This window comes from Trachemys scripta, chromosome 1 (assembly GCF_013100865.1).
Source record: "Trachemys scripta elegans isolate TJP31775 chromosome 1, CAS_Tse_1.0, whole genome shotgun sequence".
Taxonomy (NCBI): domain Eukaryota; kingdom Metazoa; phylum Chordata; order Testudines; family Emydidae; genus Trachemys; species Trachemys scripta.
Genome location: NC_048298.1, coordinates 334,636,893 through 334,662,008, shown reverse-complemented (window position 1 = coordinate 334,662,008; position 25,116 = coordinate 334,636,893). Strand labels below are relative to the sequence as shown.

Here is a 25,116-nt window from a genome sequence, read left to right as displayed (position 1 = left end):
ATGAAAAAAGGGGATTCCACTGTTGGGCATGGTGCCCTTAACTCCCACTGACTTCACCAGGCCGTAGGTGCTCAGCTCCTCGCAGGACCCAGCTGGTGAAACATGCCGTCGCCAGGAGAGAGTGAAGGAACCTTTTTCTATTCGAGCTCAACCTCGAGGTTCAATCCCAAAACAAACCTCTCCAATCTGAAATCTCCAGACAGTACTTGGAGATAAGATCATTTGTCTCAGACGGTTGTTTGTAGCTGCCCGGGCTACTCCTCCTTGCAGGTCCTTTATAATAAACAATCTTTAGGAATGAGACTAACATATATATAATTTGGAATGAGTCCTGACAAAGGAAAGTGGCAGGAGTTAAATACTGGAGAACATAGGGGGTAGAGGAGAACGCGGTTGGGCGGAGGGGGTGGGGAGGATGGAGAGTTCCTTCTGATTCAGCTCAAGGCAAACTTGTCCCTAAACCAAAACTCAAATGACTGAACACAGCTGCTGAGCTTTTGGTAAAACTCAGAGGAAGGCCCAAGCTACAAAGATCAGGGCTGTTTCGGTCCAGACTTGTTATAGGTCCAGGGGCAAATCTGGATCTTTATCAAGATCCAAACTTTCCCGAAGCACAAGGGTGTTTGGAGCTGGGGGGATTTGGTTTGGTCCATTATTGCAAGGTGGGTCACAGAAAAAGTCCAGATCTGGGTCTGAATTTGCCCGAAGTTGAGGTTGTTTGGATCTGGGGTTTTGATCTGAACCCAACTCAAGTAAAAATTAATATCCAGTAAGAATCCTCTGTAGCCGCCCATCCACCCTTCTCTCTTTTATGCCCTGGCGTGCACACACCCACTTCATTCAATGAGACACTAACCAACGGAGCGCCAGCTCCCCCCAGTCTCTTTCAGAAAAACAGACTGCTCCAATTAGTGCAGATACCAGCCCTGCTCCCTTCCAGCCATTGCCAAAGAAACAGAACAAACCACACAGCACTTGCCAAGATCAAACAAAACTGAAACATCTGACAAGACTTAAGACTCCTTGGTTCTTCCCAGTCAGGTGACTTGGACAGAAGGCAGTGTCAGCTCCTCACTCTATCAAGAAACAACTCAGACCCTAGCAATGACCTTTCAGGGTTACAGACAACTACCTGCCCCAGCCAGCAGCTTGGCTGCCGGTCACTTCTTGCTTGGCTGCTGCTAATTTTTCAACGTGGGACTGGGCAATCTACCAGCATCCATAAATCACACACCAGAACAGTGGTAAACTCTTCTCCTCCAAAAGCTTTTCAACGTGACAAGACTGTTCCCTTCCCCCCCACGCTCCTCAGTTATGAACATCTCTGGATGGGCTGGATTCACTCCCATTTCCACCAGCCACGGAGCCAGCCCACGGTTACCAATGAAGAGCTGTTCAACCACTGACAGCATGGGCGAATGAATTGCCCACTAGACACAGGAGGTGGGATTTCCGCCTGTCCATTGTTTCAGACTGAGACAGTCATCACAAGGCCGGATCGTGTAGCCCTCCACCGGACTATTATTTAGGGTGGCCCCAATCAAAGGATCACAGCCTCTTTACAAAGGCAGTCTCTGCCCCACAGGGCTTACAACCGAAGCATATGATGAGAGACAACAGGTAATGAAAAGCAAACAAATGCGGGGATTGGTGGCGGGAAGAAGCCAAAGGTAAAAGTGAAAGCATTACATCAGTAGTAGTCGCTCCACACTGATGAGTAACGATCCCATAAATCAGTAAGGCATGGTCAGGCTCTCACAATTCTAGTAGCACATTACACAAATAAAACTCAAATGCCTTTGCAAGAAAACCACTGAAAGAAAAGTAAAAAAAAAAACAAACCCAACCACATGACTAGGGGCAAATACAATGGAGCAAGAGAACAGTTGTTGCCCATTTAGTAGATAGTTTATGCTCTGGTGAACACGGCATTCAGCTCTCGTAAACAAACCATGCAAAAGTACACACACACCCCTGCTCCCCCCCAAAAGAAGAGATTTTACTAGGTAAAAAGGGACACGAGCAGACCGCAACACCAGCCACAATGATCGTTTCCGATTATAGGAGTGAAAGAAGAAACAAAACTCGCCTATGCAACTTCAAGGGAACTTTAGATCAAGTCAACTGCAAATCTCGCCCACAATGCGGATTCTGTTTAATAATATCGAACTGTTTCAAAGCACCTTTCAGAAGACAGTGCTGCTGAGATTTCTCAGCCCTTTTCTCCCGTCGGAAAGTCACGTGATTCAAGCTAGATTGGCGGTCTTCTCCAAATTCTCCTATGCCAACCGGAAAAATCTTTCTGCATCCAATGTAATCCTCCAGCACATCAGAGACATCTTAATGTACTCAATATTTCAATCAAACAGATCAGAGCAACGGGTATTTCACAGAACATTCCACCCTGACAGAGATTTGCACCAGGAAGGGAACAAACAGACCAGAACATAGGGATGTGGTTTGTAGCTAGAAATCAACTTCCCTGAATACCAATTTGCAGTCTGGTAGTAACATTGGGCCCCGATTCTATTTCCACTAATGCCAAAGGCAAAATCCTCATTAATTACTATGGGAACAGGATGCTGACCTTGGTTATCATTAATATGCAATGAACGTTTTTTGTTGGTTTTTTTTAGTTTTCCCTGATTTTGATACTTTTAAAAAAAGGTCTGTTTTATTTCTGAAGCCCTTAGCAATGTCACAAATTATCAACAAGCCTGAATAAAATTGAAGTGACAAAAAGAATCTCAGCTGTAGGTGGGGAAAGAGCTGCATTTATTCCTGTTAAACAGATTCCCACAGGTAGGAATTTCAAGATTATATATATATATATATATTTAAAACAATTGATGTGTTCTTGAGCTTCAGTACGATGGGCAGGATATCAGGGATAATAATGAAAGAAAAAGGCTATGCAAGTTCCCTATAGACTAGGAAAAGGCAACTTTTGTTCAACATTCAAGGCAAAAAAATAAAAACAAAAAAAAAAAACAACCACCGCCAGCCAAGAGAACAACAGTTTACGGAGACCTTATGTAGCATTCCAGAGAGACAAAACACTAGGACTGAATTTGAAAGCAAGAAAACAGTCATTCACTAAAAGGGTCCAAAACCTGTGTCTTTTACCCAATCTTACTGAGTCCGAATTCAGACATTCGCATCAATGGGAGTTTGCCCTGTGTAAGGGCTTGGATGGCAGTGAATTAAGTTAAGGGCCGGATTCTGATCTCATCTGTCTGGAGTAACTTAATTGAAGTCAATGGAGTTCCTCCAGATTTACAACGGTGTTAATGAAAGGAGAATTTGGCTCCCCAAGAGCCAGATCCAAAGTTCATTGAAGACAAAGAAAAAAATTCCATTGTCTTCACTGGGTTTTGGATCAGGTCCTAAGCTAGAGCATCTTAAAACCAGGAGGACTTACCACTTGAGGCTTGCTCTTGGTGCTGCTCGGGCTGTGTTCCTCCTGTTGCTTTGGACATCTCAGCAGCTTGGGCTCTGAAGTAGTCGGTGTAGCAGGCGAAGACCTGGGCATATCCACAGTGCCACCAGAAGACAAGTCCCCTGAGTTAAGAGTCAACATGTATTGCTTGGTGACATCCTCCAAGGATGGAGCTTGGAGTACAGGGTAGGATTTGATGGGGAGAGGTGAAGATTCTGGCACAGTTACATGGACGTTTTGACTGAGCGACCCATGAGGCTCAGGTGCTGAGATGGGGAGGAAAGCGGCAGGCTCGCTAGTGTGCCGGACATGTTTGGATGCAGGCCTGGACCTACTCAGGGTAGTAGCAGGAGTTGTGGCAGAGGATGCAGTCTCATGATTCTCCTGGTGAGTCACCCGGTTGGTGCGCTTCTTAGAACTGCGCCTGATGATCCTGGGGGACAGGACTTCTGCCAGCTTGGGGTCAAAGCTATAGCTTTGAGCGGCCTCTCCTGCATTGTTGCCTCCTGCCTTTGCAGGTAGGATGTGCTCCGACTGAGAGCGCAGCTTCTCAACCTCCTGGCCTAGCTCCTCCAGCTCCCCCACCTCGTCCCTTTGCTCGGAGAGGATGGGTTCGCTGCTGGAAGGCGGGATGGTCTGGTCCATCTCACTGATTGGCTCGCTGGGGCCCTCAAAGCCTGTGCTGGCCAACTCGCTGCGACGGCTGGGGTCGCTGAACGATTTCTTCTTGACTGTCTTACCATTTCCCCGCTCGTCGATCACCTTGTCCATGGCGCCGGGCTGGCTAACAATGTTCTGGATCACCGTGTTGTAATCCTTGACTCCATCGCTACAGACGGACAGGTCGCTGGCAGCGCTGCCGGTGCACTCAGACAGAGCCATGGCCAAAGACTCTGGGACACCGGCCTTGGAATTCAGAGACGCTAGGAGATTACTGTCCACTGAGAAGTTCTCGGTCTCTTCTGTGATCGAGCACCTCCTGTGGGGCATGGGGTCGCTTAGGGATCTGTAGGCTTCGCCACTGGATTCCCCGTTGCTGGAATCGGACCAGTTGTTGCCAACAGAGGGAAACTTTCTTCGGCGCCGCAGAGTGCTTGGGGTGGAAGGTGCCTCTAGGGACCCTTGGGCCATGGCTTTACCAGGAAGGGCGTCATCAACAGCAGCACCCTCATGGTTCATTCTAGCTGCGAGCCCAGGGAGAGGAATATCTTTACTGTTCATTCGATCAGTGTCACCCTCCCCTAGGCCGGCGTTGGCTGGTGTCCACGCTGCGACAGCCTGACGGAGATCCCCATAAGCAGCGTTGGTGGGACCCATCTCAGGCTCCGTCACGATGCCTTCATCGGTCATGCTAGACTCATGACCCGAGAGCTCCTCCATGGACTTCCCACAGGAGAGGTTTTCTTCAGACTCTTCTTTCTTCAGACACTGCTTGTGCTCTTTGCTACTCAGAAGGGCCGCATCGGCTTCCTTCTGGTTCTCTGTAAACTCCCTGCCACTTTTCACACCTGCGCGGTCCTTCTGATCTGACACAAAGCCGTAGTCGTGCTGGGAGCCGATCCGACTTATCTTCTCAAAGACTTGCCGTGCTTCCTGAATATACTGATCCTGGATAACGACCGGGAGCCCGTCAACGTCCTCTCTCTGGCCAGCATCACCGTCCGAAACCACGCTGTCATGGTCGCTGTTGCTGGCCAGGAGAAGCTCCGAGGAGCTTTGCTTCATGGAGCTCTGGAGGAAGAGTCTGCGTGGCGCCGGTTTGTCAGAATAAGTGAATGACTTGGCCCGGCGTAAGGTTGCGGTGAGGTCTTTGAGAGTTGGGCGGACGCCTAGTGCCCACCGGTTTGGGGTTTGTGCCACACTTCGGCCTCTGCCTCCCAGCTGGTGCCCAGCTGGGCTCTGGTAGTTCTCACTCCTGCCACTGCTGAAGGCCCCTTCCTCTTGATCACTGACCCCGCCACCTTTCTTCCTCACCTTCAGATCGGAGAGATCCGATTTCAGGAAGCTGAGGAGACTCAGCGTCTCAGTGGCTATGTCAGGATTGGACATGGACTTCCTGTGCTTGGCTCGCTCGGCCTCAGGTCCACTGTGGAGCAGAATCTCACCGGAAGGGTCCTGTTTCACTTTGCCGATGCCCATGGGCAGCTTAGGACGCACCCGGACCTGCTGCTGAAGCCTGGTGAGGCTGTCGCTTTGGCTGAAGCTGGGAGATCTGTACATGCCGAGGCCCCCCTGGAAGCTCCGGCTTTGGCTGGGCCAGCAGGGCCCAAAGTGGTCCTCTTCCTTCAGCGTCTCGGTGCTCGAGTACCTGCTGCTGCTTCTCGACCCGCAAGGGCTTGGCCCGAAAGGCGGGATGTTCACTTTGGAGACGCGGGAGACCAGGGGTACAGGTGGCGCTGTGGCCAGCGGGAAGTGAGCAGCGGATACGCCTTCTGACATGCCCCTCATGTACTGCCGGTGCCCTTCGGCGCTGCCCACTGCCTTGGCTTCACCCAGCAGGGCAGCAAAGGTGTTCCCACTGTTGCAATCTGCTGCTACCAGCCTCTTTGCCACCGAGGGCGGCTTGGCTCCATCGTTCGCAGGAAGAGGCAGGTGCGCCAGGACCTCATGAGTCCGGGGGGGCCGCCCTGGCACGGCCTCCATTCCCGCTAGCCCGTCACTGTCGGACTCATGGTCCCAAAGGCCCAGGTCTTTCTTTTTCTTCCGGACAGAGCGTTTCCTGGGGGTCACTACCTGGTTCCCCTCCTCCTCACTCCCCGAGGACCTCTCCAGGGACCTGGGCCTGCCCCCGCAGGGGCCATGCTTGCTGTTGGCGCTGCCAGGGAAGGGGAAGCTGTGAGCGGGCAGCGATTCCTGGCGGCTGGAGCTCTCTTCTTGGAGGAGGTTGCAGCCAGCAGAGGAGGTGGTGGAGGGCGGGGGGGCAGCCTGTGGTTTGGAAGAACTATGCCAGGAATGTAAACTATCCCAAGGCGGCTGGTGCTGGTGCTGCCGCCTGGCCTCCCCGCCGGACGGAGCGCAGGGCAGCGGGTGCGCTCGCAGCAGGCCGGGGTAGGGAATGCAGCTGCGGGGCGGCGGGGGAGGAGGGGGCTGCTTGGGGCCGGCGCGGAGCCGCTCCTCCTCCCTCCTGGCCGGAGCGGGGGCGCTGCTGGGGAGCGGGGGGCTGTCCGTGCCCGGCCGGGGCGCCCCGAGCCCCGCCGGGGGAGTCCCCGCGGCGGCCGAGCTGCCGGCTCCGTGCAGGGAGCGGGCCCCACCTTCCTCCTCCGGGGCCCGGCCGGGGGGCTGCCGCCGAAAGCTCTCCCCGAAGAGTTTGCGCATCTCGGTGACGCTGGGCCAGAGCCCCCCCGGCTCCAGTCCGGCCTCCCCCGCCTTGGGGGGCTCGCTCAGCCCCTGGCCGCGCTGCTGCCCCCCGCCCTCCTCATCGGGCGGCGGCCGAGCCTCCCTCTTCCCGGGCTGGGGCGGGCAGCAGGTGGCCCCGTCCTCGTCCGGCTCCTCCTCGCTCTGGGAGCTGCGGGGGGCTGGCGGGGGAGCCGCCCCGGCGGCGGCGTCGAAGCGCTGGGAGAGCTGGCGGACGGAGGGGGACAGGCTCCGCAGGGCTCTGCCCCGGAGCTCCGGGGAGGGGCAGGCGGCGGCCGAGAGCTTGGAAACTTTCCTGGAGAGGCCGCTGGAGGCGGCTCTGGAGGGCGATCGCCGGCGGCGCTGCGGCGAGTCCTGCTGCTGCTGCGCCCTGGCGCCGGGGGGCTGGCACTGGCAGGGCGGCTGCCGGGCTCCTTCCCCCTCCGCCGCTGCCTCCAGCCACCGCTCCAGCCGCTTGAAGGAGACGCTCCGGCAGAGGGGAGCTGTCCCCTCGGCCTCCCCCTCCGCCATTGTATATACACACCGCGCTCAGCCCACCCACCCCCTTCTCTCGGCCTCCCCCCCTTCCTCTCCTCCCCTGTGCTCCAGCCCTAAACCCGCTCCGGCGAGCAGTCCGGCCCCTGCACGCCGCCCTCCGCCATCCAGGGTCCCCGCGGCGCTGCGAAGTTGGAGGCAACTTCCACTTCCCACGGCAAATCGGGGGGTGGGGGGATTGCAAACGCGCCCTTCCCCAAAGCCCCGGATCGCGGCGTGATCCCTTTCCCCCTTTGCTCCGGTTCCGAGGTGATTCCCAGGCAGCTCGAAGGGGTGGGTTTTCTTGGAGGGGGGGAGCAGGCGGCAAACTTCAGTGGCACTTTCCCCGCTGCAGCGGCCGATCCATGTCGGTGAAAGGAAGTGGCCCCCTTTCCAATCCGACTTCATCCCCTGTACCCAGCCGCCGCACCGACATCTCCCCGCCGCACGAAATCCGAAGGCATCTCTTGATCAGACGCCAAAGCGGCCCACTTGCCTTGCCACATGGAGACAAGCCCTCATCCCTTCTTTTTTCAATTATTATTTTTTGGCTTAAATTTCTTCCTCCCTTTATTTTGTTCTGTTGCAGGCAAATAAACTTTCCCTAAGAGGCGTGGTTTCTTGAAATGAGGGGGTGGTCTCTGAAGGAAAGTCTGGGAACATGGTTTGGGTAATTTTACCAGAAAAAGAACATGAGGAAAGAGGAAATACGGTAACGATGAATTCCTATGAGTCCCCGGTATGCCTTTTATTTTCCAGTGTGTTCACATGTTAAATCTTTTGGTTCTGCTTTGGCTACAGATATCATACTTTTAAAATATAACACTTGATCTTAGACTGGAGATCAAATCTCCCCTGCCCCCTTTTTTTTAACTTCCCTCTGAGCCTTTCAGGAAGACAGGGCAAGAATTTAAATATTTTAAGGCCTTTTGCTTGTTTTGAAGGGGTGGATTTCCCCTAAACATAAAAACAATCACAAGGCAGAGGTCTTGGGTTCCTATCTTCTGTGGATTTCAGTGCCCGGAGAGGCAGCTGAGAAAGCAGTGACTTTTCAGATTTGGAAACGCTGATAACATTTTTCTGCCAAGTTTTCAAGTGCAGGGAAGAACCAGGGACATTGACAGTTTCATGATGTCCCCCTCCCCCTTTTTAATCAACAATGAACTCTGCCGGTGCCTTTTTAAAAGGGTTTTTTTATCCATACACAGTCAGCTTTTCAGGGCCTGGAGTAGCTTTTGCTATATAATTGTACACCCCTGCCCCCAGTCTGGAATGCTGCTGCTGGGTATTACCACAATGCAAATGAATATTAATAGTACTAATAGCTCAATAATTGATTTAGATTGTGAGTTCTTTGGGAGTGGGGGACTGTCTTTCTGTTTTGTGGTTGTACAGCGCCTAGCACAGTGGGGTGGCTGGCACTCATAGTTACTACAAGACAAATAATAACAATGTCTCTAGCTAAGAGACACCAAAATCATGGCCAAGATTTTGAAAAAAGGTGCCTGAAGTTGGGCTCCTAAATCCATACATAGGCACTGTTTTTCTCCGACAGCACCTAACACGGAGGCCTTCAGCAGCATCCATTGACTACAATAATTAGGATTCGGTCTGTACAGTTTATTTTATTCCTTTTTTGGTTGGTTGGTACACAAGTTCCCTCTGGGCTTGGACTTCCCCTCGAAGTGAACAGGGAAATTCTCATGGGTCGCCCTGGCTGAAATGCTGTGAGCTGAGGCTGGAAAACGGGTAGCATCAGTGAATTGGTGGGGGGCAGAGGAAGGCTCGTCCGGGTGGGGAGAGATACAAAGGAAGAAGGTCTTGCATCATGGCTAAAGGACCTAGAGGAGGTCAGGGTAGATGACTAGAAAAGGGATAGGGAAGCAAAAGGAGAGGCCCCTGGTTCCATCCCCTGCTACAGCCTCCCCATTCTGGTGACATTAAAGGCCTGATAATGTTATGGAATTCACTTTCACTGGGGAATCCTTTGCATAATCCGTCTCCTTGCTCCCAGGATCCAGTGAAGCGTTCCCTTCAAGGTCATGATCTGCATAGCAGGAAGGTGATGGAGCAGGGGTGTGCCACAGGATCCCACAAACTGAGCCCAATTTGCAGCTGTCGTATTTCCTCAGCCGAGCACCGCTCCTGATAGCCCAATGGAAATTGCTCGGTGCTCCCGTTCCCCAGCATTAAAAGCCTGCGAGCTAACAGATTGTATGATTAGTTATGTTACAGTAGTGCCAAGGGGCTACAGTGGAGATCAGGGCCCCATTCTGCTAGGCACTGTACAGACACATGGTAAGAGACCACTCTGTCCTCACTGGTCTGTTTTAAGAAGAGGCCAGCCCCGGGGCTGCACTTACGCCGCTAACCCAGCCAGCCAGTGGGCCGTGCTGTGGCCCCCACAACATTGCGTGGAGAGGTGGTGAGGGAGGCAGAATTCACGCCCCTCATTCCTGGAGCCCTGACATGCTGCAGGTTGGGCTGCTGGATGATGGACCAGAAGGAAAACAGGAAATGGGCAAGAGGCCTGAGTAACCTGCTAGAGGGACACAAACCAATTACATCTTCATTCTGTGCAGGGCTTTGGTTTCTCTATTAAAGTTAGTTCTCGACACTATAGATTTTTTTATCAGGACTCTTTCCAAACCTGACAGTGTTGCACCCCCTACTGGACATTGGGAAAGATGACTGCTTCTACACTAGAACCCACTTCATCAGCTGCAGTGGGTTCTACCCCTCGAAAGCTTGTGCCCAAATACATTTGTTAGTCTCTAAGGTGCCACAAGGACTCCTTATTTTTGCTGATACAGACTAACACGGCTGCTACTCTGAAACCTGCTTCTACACCGGCAGTGTCAGATCTTAGGTAGTGTTTCTTTCACTTAGAAAGTATGTGGGAAAGTGAGTTAGGTTTTCACTGTCAGGGTCGTCCCCCCCCCTTTGTTGTTGTTGTTCTAAGTTTTTTAGCTAATTCTGCTTAATCTTTTCTCCAAACCCATGAATCTTTGGAGTGGCTCAAATCTGCTCCCATTAAAGTCAATGGTAATTGTGGTGCTGACTACAACACAAGTAGAGGGAGTGTGGTCTAGGGGTGGCAGGACTCCTGGGCTCCCTAGTCCTGGCTCTGTCACTAACCCAGGGCCTGATCCTGGACCCCTTATTCGGAAGTGTTGTCTGTACTCCTGGGAACAGTCCCATAGATGTCAAGTACTCTGTTAGAGGCAAGGATTTGCATGCCCCTAATCTCAGTGCTTTGCCACAACAAAGTGGTTGCTCCTGTTCACGGGACAACACAAGTGCAATGTAATCAGAGTGCACCTCTGTGTTTGGTGCCCCTCGCATTTTCTCCTTCCAGCTCATGAGAGGCAAATGAAACCTTTGAAGAGAGGTTTCCTATGAAGATTGCTCCTTTAAAAAAAAAAACATCTGCTGTGTGAGCTGTGCTTTAGTTACATTTTAACCAGCAAAAGCCAGCAGGATAGAAAACCCATCAGAAAGCATGGGGAAGGTTACTACAGCCCTGGTCCATTCTCATCCAGCCTTTAATCAGTAACTCATTGAGTGTTTGTGCCATGCACCATTAGGAACTAGTTATAATGGATAATTGGGACCCTTTGTGCTTATTCAATTCTCTGGCACTTTCTAAAAAAGGTTTGCTGGAGAGTGATGTGGAGCCAGTTGGTGATGTACCTTAGAGTTGGTGATGTACCTTCCTAACCCGGTATTGGAACTGGACAGATTTCCACAAGAGTTCAAAAGCACCGTGTGTGTTTTAGACAGCAGTGTAGTCATGCAACACTGCCCAACTCGCCGCTGCTAATGATGGTGCATAGAAAATCACTAGCAGCAATCCAAATTTGTTCTTGTGGAATAGTATTAAGGATTATACCCTTTTGTATGCTGCCACTGCTAGGGGGTGACATTCACTTCCACCCCAAGCAGGCCTGACGTTCTGTCTGGAAGAGGGCAGAGGCTGGACATTGTGGGAGAAGACGGGCAGACTCTCATCCTGAGATGTGTAGGGCTAGATGATTCCCTGCTTGCTGTTAGTCACAGAGGAGCTTCTGAAATACACATCTCCGCCACAGGAATGAACCCCGTTTTAAGCACTCTGCTGTTATATCACAGGTTCTTCTTTCCCCAGTATGCCTGAACAAATAAGGTTCTCTTCAATAAGTTTCCTCCAGCCCCTGTTTGTGTGCAAGTCTGCTACCAAATGTAGCATTCCTTCTGGGCAAATGGTTGGGTCCAGGGATCTGTGGTGGGAAGTGGAGCCTTTCACCTCCAAGCTCAGGGTGCAGATTGTGCCCAAGGAGCAGGAATTATTTCTATATTCCTGGCAGTTTCCACCACCCACAGAGAGACCAACCTGGTGGCTGCCCCCAGGAGTTTACACTCTCACAACAGGACCACCCAGAGGGCAATGGTTGGGTAGGAGGCATGTGGGAGAACCCACTGGTGAAGTGACCAACCAAGAGGGGATCCATGAAAGAAGCTGGTTTGACAAAGATTAGAGAAAGGGGAGAGAAGGTGCTTAGCAAACAGGGATGGGGCCCAGGCCAGGAGTCCATAGCTGCAGGCTGTGGAGAGAGGCCAAGGAATGCACAAGTAGCGGGGACTAGCCTAGCTCCTTCCACCTGGGCTGATGCATATGGCAGGGCTGTGTCTGTGTGTGCGTGTGTGGGGGGAGCTCTCTGGTCTGTGGGAAAAACAGGCCGTCACCCTCAGGGGCTCTCGCTCCCATCAGGCTCAAATCCATTTAGTCAGACCTTCAAAATCACCCGCCCTTCTCTGAAACCCGGGCTACGCATCAAAGTTTCAGCAGCATAGCTGTGGCAGTTAGGAAAGGGGGGGGGGGGAAATCCCCCCTAACCATCAGAGCTGGGCCAGCACAAGTCCCAGTGTAGATGCACTTTTAGTGGCAAAAAGGCCTGTTGCCGTAGAGCAGCTTTCGCTCAGGAAATTGGTATAAGCTACACCTGCAGCAGAACTCTTGCCAGTACAAGCAGCGTCTCCAGTCAGAGGATTTGCTACTGAATCAGAACGGATAGTGTGGACCAGGCCTTAGCTGTTGGCCTGTATGGACAAACCCAGCTCTTACACTTGCTCTTTTAAAGCAATAAAAAATGAAACCAACTAGGCTTTCAGCGTTAAACTCAGCACTCAATCCAGCCTCTCCCTGGGCAGCCATCAAGCCCAGGGCTTCCGTGGTGCACAAGGACATTCCTCTCCCAGACCCCAGGGAAGACATTCAGCACAAAAAGGACCCCATAGCCAGTGTCAGCTATTTTGTCAATAGTGAAATAAGTCGGTGGCTTCCTAGTTCTGTGTCATGGCCATTCAGAACATCACAGCAGCAGAGGGCATTGAATTCAAAAGCACAGGCTTCCTACTACAGGAGCTGAAGGGGAAGCGCCATTCGCTACAGCAGTATAAGGCTTATGACATGCAGTTAAGTAGTTCTAATTCTGCCCAGCAGAGGGCCCTGGCACACAGACACTGAAATATCTTAATGTGCACCTCTACTCTGAAGGGGTAACAATGGCATTGAGAGGCTCCATGCTTCTGGCCTGTCTCAGAGACTCCAGACCAAACGGGCTAAGATCATAACTACAGATTGTTTTTTTTCTCTAAAGGCCAGTGCCACAAACTCATACTGGGATCTGAGAGCCAAGCTGATCCCCCGCCATGCCAACCTTCTTCTGAATGATAATTTAGAATGCAGATTCTGGCCTCACTGACCCCAGTGCAACCTCATTGTCTTTTACAATGGGGGAAGCCTGCTCAAACTCCCTTTGACTCCAGTGACAGAACACTTGGGACTACAGGTTCTTTAAAAGCTTCGTTTCCGTGTGGAGATCATAGAAACTGGAGATCTTTTTTTGTGTGTGTGCAAGAGAAGCCGGTTTGCTCTAACGTCTTTGCCCCAAATCCCCCCCTCCAGCCCCACTATTATGGACCATGCTGTTAATCTCTGCTGTGTACTGTCTTCTGTGCTAGAAGTGGCTGCATTTCAGTGATGTACAGTATGTGAAATATCTCCACTCTGCTTTATCAGTCCCTTAGAGGGGGCATGGAAGCCTCTTCGATGCTATCAAAAATGAAAACAACGCTTTCAACTGTTCTTCAGCTAGATTGCTGAGTCTCGGCACCATCTCTGCCGTCCATGGCCCCTTTCCTTGGAGAACATCAGAGAGCATCAACAGAACCACACTGACACCGACATACAGGAACCTCCATTTTATTTCCATTAGTCATTCTGAAAGGACAATACAATAATTTATCTTCATCTCAATGCTACAAAATTATGTCAGAGAGAGGTGGTAAAACAGGGCCCTGCCAGCAGCACGGGGCCAGCAGCACCACCAAGCACAACCCAGTCACTGGACGGCTGATACATGCATGGCACGTGCACCGGACAGCTCACCATCAACACAAGGGACGAACTGATCAAAGACGCATGATCAAAACCACACCCCACTATCTGCACGTGCTTCCCAAGATGGGGCAGTGTGAGCATAGAATGCCGCGAGCGACCCACATTTGTCTGTCTCAGGCTGTGATGCCATTGTCACATGCAGCAGTGCTATCAGGCCTGGCAAGGAAAAGAGGGCAGCACCTACAGTTGCTGGGGGTATGGGACCATCACCTTGCAGAAGCAGAGATGAGCCCAAATGGACAGGGTTCGAAGTGTGCGGCTTGGGCCCATCTCCAACAGGGACAGACCCATCTAAGCTGGTACATTGTCTCCGACCAGATGCTTCAGAGGAAGGCTACAATCCCCATAATGCATCTGTGACGCCCCTAAGGTTGCGAGCGGCGTGGACTATCCGCCACCATCCGTAAAATAGCCCTTCAGTCCAGGGCAGTGTGGCCTAGCAGCCAGAGTCTAGGACGTCCCCTTTACCTCAAGGAGACGTGGCCTGATGGCAGGAGTCTATAACATGGCCCTTGGCTACAAGGCAGTGGGGCCTACCGGCCGAAGTCCAGAAAGCAACCCTCGGGTGGAGGGTAGCATGGCCTACCAGCCAGAGTCTAGGACGTCCCCTTTACCTCAAGGAGACATGGCCTGATGGCAGGAGTCTATAACACGGCCCTTGGCTACAGGGCAGTAGGGCCTATCGGCCAGAGTCCAGGAAGCAACCCTCAGGTGGAGGGTAGCGTGGCCTAGCGGCCAGAGTCTTTATCATTGGGGTGCAACAGCCCCAGTAGGGGGGCCCCGACCCGGGGCCCTAACAGTAGCGTAATGGTTTGCCACCAACTCAGTGGGGGGTTCCAACCAAAACACACTGAGTTTCCCTGGGGGTGGGGGCACTCTGCCACCCTCTTGGGGTCACTTCCTACCAGGCTCTCCATTGGGGTCTCCCAGGAGTCATCGGGTCCTTGGTAGTCGGCGGATTCGGTCATCTCCTGGGTCTCTTCCAATTGCCGGGGCGAAGGCAGGCCGTGGACGGCGTCTCTTCCCAGTGCAGTCAGCGGCTGTGGCTGGTCCGCCGCAGGAACTCCCCCGGCAGCTCCTTCTCCTACAGGCTCCAGCCCAGAATGAGCTGGTCTCCCTCCCTTTATACTCCTGTAGCACTTGGCGCATGCCCAGTCTGCCCGGGGAGGCGGGACTTCCGCTGCCAGTCCCTGGGGCTTAACTCCTTCCGGGTTAAGGCAGGGTAGTCAGGCCCCGCCACAGCATCTCATTGTTCCCTATGGTCCTGATCCAAAGCCCATTACATTCAGTGTAAAGATTCCCAAAGGGTTGTGGATCAGGTGCTGTACTTTGTGGGGGATTTCTTCGTACAATCCAGATCAGAACTTCATGGCTCAGGCCTTAACTCTAGTCTGGGTCTACCTGAAGCTCTCCTGATCTTTCTGGCTCATCCTCAGGCAGGATCAGCTATTACTAGCAGAAAGGAAAATCCTGACACTGGTTTTTATTTAAAAAATAAGTGCCTAGCAGCTGGGAAAAAACAACAGAGAGAAAATTACCCCAGAGGACGGGACTGTGGAAGCAGGGTCTGCAGTCGGAGTCAGGATTTGTTGTTCTTTTCTGTCTGGGGAACGGAACAATGCAAAGCAGAGCATGGAAAATAAATCCACCCTTACACAACTGGGGGAGGGGAACCCTACAGGGATCTGTTTAAAATTTTAAAGGCCTGTTCATTCTTCCTCCTTCCCACATAGTTGGTCACCCACATTTCTCCCTCCTCTTCCCCACTCCACCCCTGACTTCCTCCTCACAGCGACAAGCAAGATTTTCCCCCTCTATACACCTTGGTCATTGTTTGGTGCCCTGTCCTGGGAGGACAGAGGAACATAGAGTTTGTACAGCTTCAGTCATGGCATGTTACATTGCTCAGTTCTGGATACCTTGTGTTTGATCTTCCCCTTCTGAAAGGAGGGGTTTGGTTATGCTCAAACAGTGAAAGCAGGCAGGGGTGAGAACTGGATTTCCTGTCCTCGGCTCAGGGGCAGGGGGAGCGGGTGTTACATTGCAGGGTGCTGTTGCATGCCAGACTGGCACAATACGATATATTTACATAGCATAATTCATTGTGAGGTTTACTTAAGCCCATTCGGAACTGTGGCCACTCTTAACATTACAGTGGCTAGAACCCTTTAAAACAGATAAGCCAAGCCTAAGTTACATGAGACCTGATCCAGATCTCCCATACACCACTTTTAGACTCTACCCACTTTGTACCCATTTCAGTGGGGTGACTCCTGATTTACATCTGTGACAATGAGAGGGAATTCGGCCCAGAACGTCTGGGTTCAGAAAAGTCCAGTTACTATTTGCTGCACTGACTATGAAGCAGCTAAAGGGACTGGGGCAAGTCAGGGATCCAAACCAACAGCGTGAGTCCTCAGCCCAGACTTAGTTTCTAGTAACAAATGCAGCCTGCTGGTCATTTCATCCCTAGAGTTAATTTAGGGCAGTGGGTTTCAACCTGCGGTCCACAGACCCCTGAGGGTCTGCAGACTACGTCAGAGTTTTCCAAAGGAGTCCGCACCTCCATTCAAAATTTTTTTAGGGCTCTGCAAATGAAAAAAGGTTGAAACCCCTAATTTAGTGGAGTAAAAGCAGCCAGCCAGCCCACAAATTCAATTGAACCCCTGTCCCAGGGCAGTGCTTTGAGCTATTCACTGCTCTGAAGGGCTCCCTGGGACCATAGAGTTCAGAGGACATTTGTAAATAAAGCAAGACATGGACAAAGGGAAATCCTGTCTGTAAATTCTAAACGGACACCCGGCTACGTGTCTATGATCCTTCTTTTCAGGCATCTCTGCTGGGCCTTCTCCTCAAAGCCCAAATCCAGGCCTAGAGTCGTCAGGGACAACTAGTTAGCTAGAGAAGAAGACTGCAGGGCTCTCAATCTGTCTGGGTGTCCCTCGAAGTGCAGGATCCCTGCTGAGTCATGAGTCAGGGATGGGAACAGCCACCCCCCTGGCTGAGAGCTCTTTGTGTTTAGACTAGCACCAGGTCCAATCAGCACTAGGATTCGCAGTCTGTTACCCTCCAGTTTTTAAGCCCTCAGCCCTTTTCAGCTCTTTGATCCACGCGAATTTCCGAATGACCCGTGTGACAGCACGGGCCTTCAGCTAGTTATCGTCCTTGGTCCGACAGCCGTGCTTAGGAGCCTTAGTCAAGATCAGCGCCCCACCGTGCGAGGCGCTTTATAAAGGCACTAGTGAGATTCGCTCCCTGCCCCCAGGCACTTACAGTCTAAACAGAGAAGACGGCCAAAGGGTGGGAGAAGAAACAGAAGCACAGAGAGATGAAGTGACCGGCTCAAGGTCATGCAGCTGGTCAGTAGCAGAGCTGGGACTGGAGGCCAGCTCTCCGGAGTCCCAGTGCAGATTCCTATCTACGAGAGCAGTGATACTCAGACGGAGGCTGGGGAGCCACAAGTGGCTCTGTTCTGCATTTCCTGCGGCTCTTTGCAGCGCATGATATTAAAACCCCGGGTGATTTAATTATTAACCAATCTAAGTTATTAACCAATCAGGAAGCTTTAACTATGTTATTAACCAATTGTAGACTACTTGGTCAGCCATTTTGCTGTGAGAATAATTATATAGATATAAAAATAATCAATGAAACAACCAATTCACACTCCTGGGGCTCTTGTGGGTACTGTTGATGGCTAAGTTGGCTCCTGAACCACTGAAGTCTGAGAATCACTGAACCCAGAGCCATTGAAGCATCTGGGAGTTTTGCCTGCTGACGGACTATGGTGGAAATGGTCCTATTTACTCCAAGCCTGGATTTGGCCCAAATAGAAGGCGCTGCTCTCAAGCCAATGTCGGTCAGGCCCGGTGAGCTCCACCAAGGAGGAGGACGCCTGACAGTCAGTCATTCAATTCCAGAGACAGGGCCACTTTGGGGAGATGCCAGGCTGGGGCAGGTCCCTCCAGGCCAAATAGCTGCATTAGAACTCTCCCTAGGAGCTTTTCTAATTCCGGAATCCACCAGAAGAAATGTCCCAATCCAAAGCCCATTGAGTCAATGAGAGTTATTCCTACTGATGTCACTGGGCTTTGGGTCAGCCCTAAAGGCACAGGCACCGACTCCGTGGGTGCTTTGGGGCTCAAGCAGTGCTGCCGATCAGCTATTCTGCGGCCGGGGGAGGCACTAGCGGGAGGGCGGATAGCAGTGAGCAGGCAGGGGCTTTGGGGGAGGGGTTGGAGCAGAGCCCGGAAGAGGTGGAGCGAGGGTGGGACCTCGGGGGAAGGAGCGGAGTGGGGGTGGAGCACCCCTGGGGAAAATTACAAGTCAGCACCTGTGCCTAATGGTGAATTCTGGACTGTAGATTTACATCTGGGGACGAGCTGGTAACGCTATGGTTACTCCACGCAAAGGCCCTCTACAGCTTCTCAAAACACACGCACCAGATGGTGGTGGTCTAGCCTTTCAGTTCCCCCTAGGCAAGGCCTGATGCATGTTCAGGGGGAGCTTTAGGTGGGCAAGAACTGGTGGCTCAGATCTAGAGTTTGCAGCCGTGGTGTCCAGTGAATGGCTAAGAGTTACAGCGACGGACACTCTGCAGGACTTGTGTGTGTGGATGTGGCTACATGTCACCTGTTGGCGCAGTGGGTGCTTTGCCTTTGACCTTACAACGTCCATAGTACAACTGCTAGTAGAGTCTGTAACCAGGCAGTGGCCTGGTTGGCTTGCCTCCACCACTAACACTTGGTTAGCAACCATGGCAGCAGTTCCACCCCTGCCTGAACCCTAGTCCAGCCCGTGGATGCTTTCCTAGAACTACTTTGGCACGTTTCCTTCGCAGTGTCCAGGGTACCCCCACACCAGGCCTGCATCACTGGCTCGGCCAGGCCTGCTCCCTCCCAGCTATGTGTGTGGTAGGACATCCCAGAAGGCATTGCTACACATGCTGCTGGTGCCAGTCTGGGCAGGCTATCGCCTGCTGAGGCACTATGGGATAGTTTTCCCAGAATGCACTGGTACGGTGCGGTAGGGGTGGATTCACACTACACTATTTATTTGGATTTTGGAAGTCCCCCAAAGTCTCATTCAGGGCCCCACTGTGCAAGGTGCTGTACAAACACAGAAGGTAACACACCCTTTGCCACAAAGGACTACAGTGAAGAGCATTATGCAAATGAGTTATGTGCAGAGCTTCCTGAGAAAGAAGCTCCTGTCGGGGAAGTGGGATTATTCTTCAGTGCAAATGACCAGAGTGCTGCTCATGGCGATGGTTGTGGAAGCTCCATCACTGGAGGGCTTTAAGGGCAGGTTAGACAAACACCTGTCAGGAATGGTCGAGTTATTACTTAGTCCGGCCTTGAGTGCAGGGGACTGGACTAGCTGACCACCTGAAGTCCCTTCCAGTCCTACACTTCTGGGATTCTATGGTTAGAGAGAGAAGGAGCTGTCAGGGGGATGAGATTGGGAGAGGTGTGAGGACTGGAAGGGAGTGGCCACGGGCAGCATATTCACTGCCGTTTGGGGAGGCTGGCCCCCTGCCCTGCCTCTTCTGCCCGAGGCCCTGCCCTGTCCGCCCCTTTCGCCCGAGGCCCCTTCTGCCCCCCTGCTCTCACTGGCCGGCCCACTGGCGCAGCCCCAAGCCCTGGCCAGGCCCCGGAGCAGCCCCGAGCCTCAGATAGCCTGCTGGCGCCTGGAGCAGTCTGGAGGAGCCCTGAGCCCCAGCTGGCTGGCTGGGACTGAGTCCTTAACCTGGGCTGCTCAGAGGAGCTCTGAGCCCTGCCGTGGCCCACCCCAGGGCTGCGACGGGGAGCATTAACAGAGGTTGGGGTCCCCCAGCCTCCATTACCCCCCACCCATGGGAGTGGCAGGTTGGAGAAGAGGAGGAGTAGGTCGGGGTAGAGAGGAAGATGAGCACAGCGGGTGCACTGAGACAGAGAAAAGCAAATGGTATCAGTAGAAACCAGGTTAAATTAAGCAGTGTGGGGCTGTATTGGGAACATAGCCAACCCCGGGGAAAAATTAGTGGGTGCTCTGCACCCACCAGCTGCCAAACTCCCCTCCCCTCCCCGCCCCACCTCACCTCCGCCTCCTCCCCGAGTGCGCCGCGTCCCCACTCCTCCACTTACCTTCCAGTGCTTGCCGCCGCCAAACACCTGTTTGGTGGCGTAGCAAGCTCTGGGAGAGAGGGGGGAGGAGCAGGAACATGGCGCATTCAGGGGAGGAGGCGGGGCCGGGGCGGGGATTGAAATGGGGAAGGGGTTGAAATGGGGGCAGGGCAGGGGCGGGAGGGGGCGGGGCAGGGGTGGAGTCGGAGTGGGGCCGGGGCAGAGGAGGGTCAAGCACCCACCGGCGCGGGTAGAAGTCAGCGCCTATACCAGGTGTGGCATAAGTGGCATCCACTGGTGTGTGTATGTGTGTGTTACTGGTCCTCTGCTGTGCTGATCTGCAGCGATAGAAGCTACCCACTAGAGGAGCTAGGTTCCTTAGCTCACGCTGTAAGTGCTTATGCTTTCAGCTCTGGAGATCCCTGTTCAACCCCTGGTACATCGGCCAAGAGGGCAGTCGTCCCATAAACAGTTCAGAGGACAATGTCACGAGTGGCTATGACATGATCGTGCTGGTAGATAGATGGCACCTTACTGTTCAGAGTAGTGCCTAGGAGAGGTCTGGCTACTTGTCTCAACACTGATTTCAAATGCGCCCAGCCCGGGAAGATACAGCACCTACTCTTTCCCACTGCGTCAAATTCACCCCCATTGTCAGCAGGTGCAACTCCACCAACTTCAAAGTGATTTAAGCCGAGTGGTGCTCGGTTACCCCAGGGCTGGGTTTGGCCCAGTATGTTGACTCCATCTTTGTTCAGTTAAATTCTTCAACTCTTATTTCATACCCTGCACATACTCAGTGGTTAGTTTCTGCTGCTGATCAAGAACCATCCCAGGAGAAAGCATTGACAGTCATTCCCATCATTTCTTCCACTCCCACCCCCAAATTAAATGTTATTCAGTGATGTGTCACAACAGAGTTGACTTGCTTAAAAAGCCCAGTGCAGCCTGTCATGAGATGTGGCCGCGTAGACGCTAACTCCAGCAGGGACTGAACCTGTCATCTTCAAAAACACAGGTCTCTATTGCATGAGCTAAATTAAGTAGCAGACTTATATCTGGGATCTGCCACTAGAGGGAGACATGCTTCTACACACTAAACCAGCGTATCATAAAAACAGGGCAGTTAGCTTGGAAATTCTTTAAAAATATTCTGGTTTCCAGTTCCTTTTTAAAAGATTAAATTTCCCATGAACTAGATCTTAGCTCAAAATGCTGGAGATGACGTGAGAATGCTTTTCTAACGAGGGTGCACAAAAATACAATACAATACAATACAATAAAAACACACCAGAGCCCTATTAGATCCAGTCAGGCAACTGGTGAATCTTTAAACAGTAGAAACCAGGACGATCGCATCGTAAGGTGCTCAGATATTACGGCGATGAGAGTTGTAAGATGACCTAGATAGAACTGAATCGGACTGTAGCAGTCAGGTTAGCTCAATGACTGTGTCCTCATTGTTAACAGCCAATAATACTGTAGATGTACTCGCTAGAGTTCCCTTTTCCTGCCCTCTCATATGGATCAAGCCTTTTGTAGACTCATGTGGTCCCAAGAGACCTATTGTCTTCTCTAAATTCCCAGGGTAGGTTTTCCTTGCATTAGTAACGCAGCTTTCTGCTTGGGAAACTCAGCTGAATTATTGTGGCAAAGCAGTGAAAAAACACTGGCTGGTGGATAAGTTCACCAGATCCCAGTAATTCGTGCACTGCCAAGCTGATTCCCCCGTTCCCGAACTGCTCATTCTCAGAGGTGATCTCCTCTATAGGGGACTGACATGGGGAGAGATTTTTGTCCACAAAATCTAGGTAGTTGTAAACCACTGAACTACTTGCTAATAACGGATTTCCCAAATCCACTGGAAACTTCATTCTGAATGAAACACGTTAGGACAAACCCATCTGCGCTGCAACTCCACTGGCGTGGACTGTGACCCATTGTAATCAGCGGCAGTAGCACAATTCACTGCAAAGCCCCATGTATGGTTGCTAGGGCTTTGCCAGTCAGAGATCCGTGGCAAGGACCGCCAGTCCACAGAGCGAGCGGTGGTTAATATTGAGCAGCCGCTCCTCCTCATAGGTGACAGCTGCGGTGCACCATAGTAACTGCACTAATACTGCGTTCGGACACCACCTCGCCCAGCCCCAAAGCCTGCTCCCAATTATTTTCACTTTACTCTTTCCAACTGTACTGTAACCTTTCCCACTCAGGCCATTTGCTGGAATTTTAAGGATAAACTGTTCTTAGCCTGGTCCATCCTCAAAGCACTTTCCAAGCCCTGACCAAGGTGTGAGGCAGGTCAGCATCATTTTACCTATTATTTACAGAGTATTGTTCTCTATTCTGCAGATGGGGAAACTGAGGCACAGAGAGGCCAAGTGACCCACCCATGGCCAGAACTGGGAGTAGATCTCAGAAGCTCCTGGCTCCCAGCGCTATGCTCAGGACCATCAGTCCTTGCCTCCTGCTCTCGCTCTCCCTGTTGCTGGGTAAAGCAGGGCTGGCTGGGATAAAGCCACAGCCATTCAGTCCTCTGCCTCCGCGCAGCAGAACATCCCCCCTCATTCTCCTTTCCCTGGAGCCTACGATTTGTAGGTGCGGCATGTGTCGTGCCTCCACTTGGAGCTCACTTTGTCCAGCAGGTGGCGCGTGCTCTCCCGGAACTTGCGTTGGGTGAAGTAGAAGAGGATGGGGTCCAGGACGCTGTTCATGCTGGCAAAGGGCCTGGTGCACTTGTAGGCGATGGCGAAGGTTTGCAAGGCCAGGCAGGGCACGCCCGCCGAGGAGCGGATGATCAGGTAGATGGTCTTGGTCAGGTGGAAGGGGAAGAAGCTGATGGCGAAGACGATGACCACAATGATGATCATCCGGATGGCCTTGTCCTTCTTTTTGCGCACGGCCAGGCCTATCATCTCATCCTTCTGGCAGAGCAGCTTGGTCATGCAGCAGTAGCACACCAGGATGGAGACAAAGGGGATGAGGAACCCCGTGACGGTCAGCGTCATGCCGTAGGGGAAGTAGCTGGCGGAGCGGTCCGGGGGACTGAGGTCGTAGCATACGGTCCTGTTCCTCTGGATGCCCGTGGAGGCGAAGACGAAGGTGGGCAGGCACTGGGCGATGACGATGACCCACACCCCGCCGCACACCATCCAGGTGAACCTCTTGCCCCTCTTCTTGTGCCAGGACGACAGAGGGTGGCAGATGCCCAGGTAGCGCTGGACGCTGATGCAGGTGAGGAACAAGATGCTGCCATGCAGGTTGCTGTAGAACTGGAAGCGGACGAACTTGCAGGTGAAGTCCCCGAAGGGCCAGTAGTCCTTCTGCGTGTAGTTGTAGATGAGCAGCGGCAGGGAGCACACGTACAGCAGGTCAGCTGTGGCCAGGTTCAGCATGTAGATAGCAGTGCGGGTCAGCACCTTCCTGGAGAGCCAGATCTGCACAATGACGATGAAGTTCAGGGGGAGCCCCACCACAAACACCACGGAGTAGACTAGGGGCAGCAGGATCTGCTTGAACTCCTCATGGAAGGTGCAGGAGTTCGTCGCTGCAGCCACGGTGTAGTTCTCCATCTCCGTGCGGGGCTCGGCCTAGACCCAGCGGGCTTTCTGGACCAGAAGCGCCTGCAAGCAAAACAGAACAGGACAGTCAGGAACTCGTTCCATACTAGGAACCATGCGTCACGTCGATACACCGGCACGCATGATAGCCATGCTGACATCAAACTAGCCCCGGACCAAGGAGCACAAGCACATCACCCCCATCCCCCAAATGACCCCACTGGCCCTTCATTCAGCTCAAGGTCCAGCTCATAGATCTGAGGGCCACCAATATGATCATCTAAGGCTCCTGCATGGCCCAGGCCAGAGGATTTCACCCAGTGACTCCTGCATTGACCTCAGAACTACTCGCGAAGCCAGAGCATAGCGTCTCCTCCCGTCTTGATTTAGTGAGGCTGCTCTCCTGTCCTCCCCCCACCCCTCTCCATGACCACCCAGCCCCCAACTGCACAGAATTGCTCCTCTTGTTTCAATCTCCTTCATGGACCTTGTCTCTTCCCGTTCTGTTCCCCATTCCCCTAGCACCAGCCTCCTCCCCTCCCCTCATGATGTATTAATACCACTCTGGGCCCAGAGACCCCATGCGAGATCACAGCCCCATTGTGCTAGGTGCTGTACACATGCACAGCGAGTCCCTGCACTGAGGCGCAGCCAGTGAAAACAGACGAGAGACAAAAAGTGAGAGCAAGGAAGGGTTAGCCGCCCGTGGGCTTTGAGACAGACAGAGATTAAATTATTTGCCCAAGGCCACACAGTGAGTGTGTGTCAGAGCCACAAATCAAACCTAGCTATCCTGGATCCCAATCCAGTGCTTTAACTACACGACAATCCTTCTCCTTCCCATTGCCATGCTGTCGGTGCAAGTGCCTTCTGCCTTGCAGCTGCTGCCATCTCGCCATGCCTCTAAAAACATGTCTCCATCTCTTTCCCGCCACTGTATTATCCCACTCTCCAAGCAAATTCATTCAAGTGTATAAAGCCCTTAGGGAGAGCTAGATTTTAGACTCTTTGGGAACAGGGACTGTGTCTACCTCTGTGTTCACACAGGGCCTGATACAGTGGGTGGCTGGTCCCGACCCGGGTCTCTGGGCGCTAGTGTAATATAAACACTCACCTGGCATAAATCAGCAGCAGCATCGCTCCACTGAAGTCAACTGAGCTACAGTCAAGTGAGAACATGGTCCCCAATAAGCAATGGTAAACAGAGCACGTATGGAAGATGTTACCTAGTGTAAAATGGCCCAGAACTGGCGATGGCTCACTTTGTCCCTTTGTCCCAGGAAGTTTGCTGGCTGCTGCTTCCCACAGGCAGGCCATGCCCCCGGACCGCGTCAGGCCGGGACACGCTGTTGTGCTAACAATAACTGTTTATCTACTGAATCATAAAAGACACTGGGTTGAGGCGGAAGGTTCTCTGGTGAGTTACGACTCCAGTGTCTGAGAATGGTCGTCACTGGTGCAAGAGAGCAAGCGGGGCCAGATGCACTGCGTCAAATCCATTCCTGCTGGAGCTGCAGTGACTTGGATCCAGCCCACAGCTGTGTGGTCTGCCCTGCGACCGTGCTCTGACCAGCCCTGCTGGCACAGGGGCTGTGTGGTTAGTGGGCAGATAACGTCACTGCCATGCGAGGCTCTGTGAACCCCATCCTGAGTGTCTGGTGGGAGCTCAATACCTCACGGGCTGGGAGAGCTCACAGGATCGGG

At 52.6% G+C, this 25,116-nt stretch overlaps 2 protein-coding genes and 1 long non-coding RNA gene across 6 annotated transcripts in view; 1 reads left to right on the top strand and 2 right to left on the bottom strand.

Moving 5' to 3' along the window:
- ARHGEF17 (Rho guanine nucleotide exchange factor 17) overlaps window positions 1-7,318 on the bottom strand; it is a 249,337-nt gene extending 242,019 nt beyond the window's left edge. Inside the window, exon 1 of the mRNA XM_034779747.1 lies at window positions 3,422-7,318. Within this exon, the coding sequence (XP_034635638.1) occupies window positions 3,422-7,303 (3,882 nt within the window). The 5' untranslated portion in view covers window positions 7,304-7,318. The remainder of the gene's footprint in view (window positions 1-3,421) is intronic.
- A 582-nt stretch (window positions 7,319-7,900) lies between these two features.
- LOC117871316 lies at window positions 7,901-9,391 on the top strand. The gene is made up of 3 exons (XR_004644201.1): window positions 7,901-8,045; window positions 8,862-8,915; window positions 9,321-9,391. It is a non-coding gene; the product is annotated as an uncharacterized LOC117871316 (long non-coding RNA).
- A 4,143-nt stretch (window positions 9,392-13,534) lies between these two features.
- P2RY6 (pyrimidinergic receptor P2Y6) overlaps window positions 13,535-25,116 on the bottom strand; it is an 89,710-nt gene continuing 78,128 nt past the window's right edge. For all 4 annotated transcript variants that reach the window (XM_034759172.1, XM_034759176.1, XM_034759174.1 and 1 more), the window contains exon 2: window positions 13,535-23,475. In XM_034759172.1, the coding sequence (XP_034615063.1) occupies window positions 22,438-23,424 (987 nt within the window). In that variant the 5' untranslated portion in view covers window positions 23,425-23,475 and the 3' untranslated portion in view covers window positions 13,535-22,437. The remainder of the gene's footprint in view (window positions 23,476-25,116) is intronic.